Here is a 6,609-nt window from a genome sequence, read left to right as displayed (position 1 = left end):
GCTCTCTCAAACTTCTGGCAGGTTTCTTAGTCTTCAAGCTGGGTCAACTCAGGGAAGGGGCTTCCTGAGAATCTCAGTTCTGGGGAGACAAAGTGGCAGCCTCTGTCTGGACAGTCCAGTCTATCCTCTGACCAATCAATGTCTTCATTGGTTTATATATTGATTGTCAAAGTTCTCAAGAGATTCCTCAAAGGTTAGCCTCAATAGACTCTTACAAAGGAGCCAACCTAGGGGAGGCATCATTTGTGCCATGCTGTTTGTGTTGTTTTGGGGGTACACATGGCTGTCTGTGTTGAGAGAAGACAAGGGAAGGCAAGGAGAAGCTGTGGACTACACCAATGATGGATGCAGCTTTATTGTTCTCTCTTGGGTTAGAAAGGCAGAAGGAAGAGGTCTGAGATGAGCAGCTTCTCACAGGCAGAAGGTAGACCAGGTCCCTGGGCACCTACCCCAGCCCAGCCAGCAGCCACGCCAGGCAAGTGTTTTCTTCATATAGTTGACTAACAGGGTCAGAGTCCAGAAATCTCACCACAGATGGAGATTCCCATAAAGGACAAAAGCTGGACCTCAAAACACGAATTAGGGTCCACTGCCAAGGCAGTACCTTTAAAAACAAAGAGGTTTTTTTTATTTTTTTGTAAAAGAACAAACCAAAACAAAAAACCAAAAAACAATCATCCTCTGTACAGCATCTTTATAATAAAATAAAATTTAAAAAAGATTAATGTAACTCATGCAACAGATAGATAAATAAATAAGGGACATGGAACAATGAAAACAATCAATCATGCCTAGAATATACCTATTTTTTTTTTTTTGTTTGTTTGTTTTTTTGGGTCTGGTCATGGGGCCTGAACTCTGGGCCTGGGCGCTGTCCCTCAGCTCTTCAGCTCAAGGCTAGTGCTCTACCACTTGAGCCACAGCGCCACTTCCGGCTTTTTTCTTTTTGCTTATGTGGTGCTGAGGAATCGAACCCAGGGCCTTGAGCATGCAAGGCAAGTGCTCTACCACTGAGCCAACTTCCCAGCCCCGAATATACCTATTTTTGTACCTCACTGGATGTGGTACTCAGTATATCTAATAGCAAGAGACCACAGGGCAGAAATGGAAGATCCTTTCCTGCTGGCTCTTGGTAGACACTGGGTCAATGACGCCTCACAGTTTTTTTTCTATTGACTTTCAATGATCTTTCTTGATTTTCTGGTCCTTCTACTTCTTCCTGTTTTCCCCCTGGGAGGAGGAGGTTGTGGAGTGTATACTAAGGTTAAGTAAATGAGTGCTAACATACCAATGGAGAGATGTTACTGACTAGATCAGTAGTAGACAGACTTTGGCCTAACCTGATAACTCTGTAGGCTGGCCCCTCTGCATCCCCAGCTCAAGTGCCAGCCATTAAGATGTCCCTACCCTCTTCCCAGTATAGTACACAATTATTAGGGTCTCAGTTTCCAAGTTCAAAATGCTTGAGAAAGAGACTGAGGACCCCTCCCCTTAGCCTGGTGCACAGCAATGATGGGATGTTGGGCCCTCTGATGCTCAGGCAGGGACTATCCACCGACCGATCAGTCCCTCAGATGAGATAACTGACCTTGACCTTCTGATAAGCTCATTCCTCCTTCAAGGAGCCCCCATGTCAAAAAGCCACCTTTTCCAAGAAGGAGAATACATCTCATGTTACCTTGTTAATAATACATCCCAAGCTCCCACTAGTAATAAGACTAGACTCTCACTGCAATTTGCACTTTGACTTGTCCCTGGTCTTAAGTTTCTAGTTACATTGTTAGCAAACCTTCTTTTTGCTGCTGGGCAAAGTAGGCAGGGACTGCTCTGCACAAGTCCTTGATGGGCATTCCATACTGGGCTAAATTCTTTACCCGGCTGGGTATAACAGTGTAGGTCAAGCCATGGGTGGCTGGGTAATGACTGGAAGCCTGGAATAGATGCACAAGAAACAGTGAGACAGCACAGAGTAGCGTGTATGGGGAGGATGAAATGAATTGCTAGGATTGGGGTTAGGCTGGCTCAGCAGTAAAGGTTGACAGTGCACACATGGGCCAACTGTCTGGTACAGTCTTTAACAGCAATATCCTATCTCACCACAAGAAGGCAACATTACTCTAGAAAAATCTGTAAACGCCTATGTTCACAGGATGTTTCTTACCTTGTTTTTACCCTTTGATGCTGCCTTATTTCTGGTGATTATATAGAATAATTTAAAATTATTTGGTACACTTATTATATTTGAATGGAACACTCTTGACTTCTTTCTTAAGATTTTGTGACAAATACTGGGGCCAGTGGTTCACTTCTATAAGTCTAGCTACTCAGGAGGCTGAGATCTGAGGACTACAGTTCAAAGACATTCAGTCCATGAGACTTTTATTCCAATTAACCACCCAAATCCCAAAGTCGAGCTGTGGCTTAAGTGGAAGAATGCTAGTCTTAGGTGCAATAGCTAAGGGACAGTGCCCAGGCCCTGAATTCAAGCACTAGTAACAGATACAAATATACATGTTGATAAGTTACTTTTTTATGTGATTTAAATTGTACTTTAATTTTTTGAGTCCTTTGGATGATGGTATGATTTCATAGGTATTAAGAACAAGCCTGATCCTGGTACCTGTGGCTAACTATAATCCCAATTACTCAGGAGGCTAAGATTTGAAGATTGCAGGCTGAAGTCAGTGCTTCTGGAAGACTTATCTCCTAATAGCCAGCAAAAAGTTAAAATTGGAGGCCCAAGTTGAGTGATAGAACACCAGCTATGAGTGATAAAGCCAAGCAATGCCCTAAGTTCAAAGCCTCACTATCGGTACACACACACACACACACACACACACACACACACACACAGAATCCCTCTCCCACACCCCTTGTCCCATATCCTGCATTCTTATAGGAAGTTGACTGAGTTCAGACACCCAAGAGAAGGAGGAGACCACAGCAAGAAAGGGCTGGAGTGAACTGGCATCACTTTACCTTCTTTTCCAGGGCCCTGCTGATGTCATCCAAACTTGGGAAGATGGCTTGGTCCATCTTAGCCAGTACACAAACCATCTTGCTAAACAGCTTAGCTACCAAGAGGTTCTTAAAGTAACACAGTAGAAACATGTCATTAATATTAACAGCACCCGCTCAGTTATGCTGGCACCTTACTGCTCTTCCAGCTATAATGCAGAGAGCCTCAGCACTGTGCTGCCCTAGACTCCAGAGCCAAGAATCAGCATCTGGATGGGCAGTACATACAGAGCCCTGCTGCTCCCTGGGCCCCTGTGGAACGGTCTCCTGCTACTCTTGCTGGAGAAGGTTCATTCCTCCAAGTCCCCCTTCCCTGGCCCAGAGTTGTCACGAGAAGAGAGTGCGATGAAATGCTTTCTGCTTGAGAATGCGTTGTCCAAGTTACAGAGGTCTGTGAATACTCCTAGGTTAGGATGGCTAGACTTAGATTCTAGCACAGGTCCTGACCAAGCCCTTCCCCCATGCTGTTTTGGATCTGTCATTTAAGCTCACTCAGTTTGATCAGAGCAGCAGTCTTCTGCAGTGGGATCTAACTGTGTCCACCATGCACCTGCATGCAGGGAGTTCTCTCCAGCAAGAGTTTTGACTGCCTTCTGCCACCTCGTGGCCCACTGTGGAATATTTTGTTGAGGAAAAGTGTCCATAGCATAATAATGGAGTTGGAAATCTCTTGGAGCATTTTGGGGACATTTTGTTGAGGAATTTTGAGTGGGCTGGTGAGGAGGGAGGGAGGTGATCAAGGGAAAGAACATGACAGGAAGAGGCAGGAGTAGAAAAGATGACTGTTTATGAGGTGTCTGTTCCTCTGTGGGCTGAGAAGAGTGGGAGATATGGATGAAGAGGAGCTGGATAGCAGTGGATCTCTGTGCCAGAGAAAAGGTGTGGCTTTAATTTAATTTCAGCCTTCAGATTCCTGTCAGGCAGGAAAGCAGCTGTCAGTGCTGTTTTTCAGAGATGGTTTGTGATATCTTTGTGATTATGGTGCATTTCTATCAGAGAGCTAGCCCAAGGCATAGATGTTCCCTCCCTGATCCTGCATCTATCAGCTATGTCTTACTACTTAAGCAGAGGGACTAGTTCTAGATAGATTTGTTAAGATAAAATGCAAAATTCTTTTTAAAGAAACAAACATTATAATCTGGACCCAGGACAACTTTTATGCTACATCCCAGTTGTAGGAAATGGGGTTCTTTAAAGACATTCTTAATGCCCAGGCCAAAGAGTAGGATCTGGTTCAAAAGGAAATTACTACATCTGTTAAAAAAAAAAAAAAGCTGGTCCCTTACCTAAAGACATGCATTCCCATCAAGTACCTAAACATACTGAAGGCCAATGTAGGCAATCTCCACTTCTCCCTGGAAAAGGAGTAAGCTATGTTTTGGACCAGAAAGAGCTTTCTTTGGCAGTGTTATGAACATGTTGCACATCTTACATTTTTGTAGTCCAAGAGTCCATCCCATTCACTAAATGCGTTGTTGTCTCGGATGCTGACTATACCTCGGGAAGCGTCAACCTGGATGATTTGAGTCCCATCAGCTCCATCGAGGAGAAAGCTATCTTTGGTGTTCTGGGGAATGAAGCAACAGTGAAAAAAGTTGACAGTCCAGCCTCTACTTTGCCCATTTTTTGCAGGTTTTAAGAAGTACTCACAAAAGTTTATAGGGATGTCACCCTTGATTATCACTACTGAAATACTTCTATTTCTAGACAGATTGAGCCCTCACCACCCTACTCACCAACAGGGCCAGAGATGGAGTTAGGAAGAAGATCACAAGGATGGAAGTTACCATCTGAAAGGGGAACAAACATCAATGTACCCTCTCCTTAGCCGCAAATGAACTCAGAGTCCAGAGCCTAAAGCTCTATGGACATCACAGCCATCTTCAAGTGATCTATAAGTTTTATTTTCTCTCATGCCCATGAGTTACATGAGTTAGCCATGTATTTTGGGGCACAATTTGGTTCAGCATAGTTGAATGGAGTATGCTAGCTATTCAGAAGGAGAAACATTATTGTTTATTCAAGGATATTTTGTAATGTGGCTTCTGCTTTTAGTCTCTGGGCTAAATATTAGGTGACCCAATTGTTTACTTAATCTTGCATATAGGGCAAGACCATTCTGGGTCAAAATACAAAGGTTGACATAATCCTTAGTCTTCTTTTCTGTACCTCCCTCTCTACTTCTGACTACTGGACATTCTCTCTGATACAGCTCTTGGTACAAACCCCAATTCACACGGTTGGCCTGGCCCTAAATGCTACTCATCTACCACCCTTCTGGAAACTAACAGCTTATTGATTTCATTTCCTTTAGCTTCTCTCTGTGCCTGATAATGTGTCCATATTTACAGTTTAATTTGAAATAGAAAATATATAAATGTAATTATTTCTTGTTCATCATTTCCCCTCTGTGTGGCCTGCCTTTTCTACTGAAGGAATTTCAGGCATTAGAGAGTAAATAAAAGAGAACAAGAGATGGGAACAGAATGGGGGAGGGGAGAAGTGCAGCAACCCACACTCTTGCCCACATCCCATGGTTTACTGTGTGGTGTATTTAAGGCTCACCAAGCTCAAGAGCACTGACCAGGTCAGTGATAATTGAGAGGAACTGTTCCTCTCCCCCAACTTCGCAGCATATTATGCAATATTCCACATGCAACTGCAACAATAAAAGATGAGGGACACATCCTCCAAGGCAAAAAAAATAGCTATTGACTTAACATGGTGAAGTCAGTCCCAGAGATAGTTGACATGCAGAGGGCAAGACCATATGACTTTCAATTAATTTAAGCTAATACATCTATTAAATATTTTATCATTATAAGATAATGTACAGAGGGGTGATCATTTTGCTAACACTTTGAAAAGACTATTTTGCTACCCTATTCAAGTTGATACCATATATCTGAAATTTGCCTTCACTGGTTATTTAAGATAAACTCTGCAAAATAAGACCTGGAAATATCAGTATCTACCAAATCTCCAAAGATTCTTGACCTCTAAGAAATTAGTTATTAGTTTCTGTGGATAAGTCTTTTCACTCAGATGTTCTAAAATAGAGAGAATTACCAATAAAACTGCTTCTGGGTTTCCTTCAAAGAGATCAAGAAGAGGTGAGAAGTTTTCCTTCACGATTTTGACTGCGAGAATATAATCACTCATGTTTGAAATTAGAAAATGTACTTACAAGGTATTTCATGTTGTTGCTCTTTAAGGCCTTATGCAACTGCATGCACAGTAGGATTTTCTCTGTCTGATTTATTTATATAGTCCTTTTAGCTATTGCTATGGAAAAGGACTCTGGGAATAGTTAACCATGATCGAAATACCTTTCAGCTGGGGGCTGGGAGGGCAGGAGGGAGAGCAAGTTTATGTAATTACTGTTATCACATTTCCCCCACTATCTCTGAGTATTTTCCTTTTCTTCCAATACCTCCACTGGTTCCAAGACAAACATAGGCTATGAACAAGTCTTTGTGGGTTGGCATACCCATGACCTTAGCCATTAAGGTAAAGATCTTAAACTGTAGAACCCATAAAATGGTCAGATAAACAATCACTGTTTTGACCTCTTAATTTCTGATTTTTTAA

At 42.5% G+C, this 6,609-nt stretch overlaps 1 protein-coding gene across 1 annotated transcript; it reads right to left on the bottom strand.

The window, feature by feature from the left end:
* Positions 1-356: 356 nt before the first annotated feature.
* Positions 357-6,180, bottom strand: LOC122110530 (gastrokine-3-like). Its single transcript, XM_042683110.1, has 6 exons — positions 6,088-6,180; positions 4,755-4,808; positions 4,451-4,585; positions 2,980-3,087; positions 1,790-1,931; positions 357-604 (listed from the first exon to the last, which is right to left on the bottom strand). Exons 1-6 carry the CDS (start codon positions 6,178-6,180, stop codon positions 510-512), a joined length of 627 nt encoding a protein of 208 aa, XP_042539044.1. The 3' UTR covers positions 357-509.
* Positions 6,181-6,609: the final 429 nt, after the last annotated feature.

The sequence above is a fragment of the Dipodomys spectabilis genome, unplaced genomic scaffold (assembly GCF_019054845.1).
Source record: "Dipodomys spectabilis isolate Male_0828 unplaced genomic scaffold, ASM1905484v1 ptg000079l, whole genome shotgun sequence".
In the NCBI taxonomy this organism is placed as follows: domain Eukaryota; kingdom Metazoa; phylum Chordata; class Mammalia; order Rodentia; family Heteromyidae; genus Dipodomys; species Dipodomys spectabilis.
This window is presented reverse-complemented; position numbering and strand designations above follow the sequence as displayed.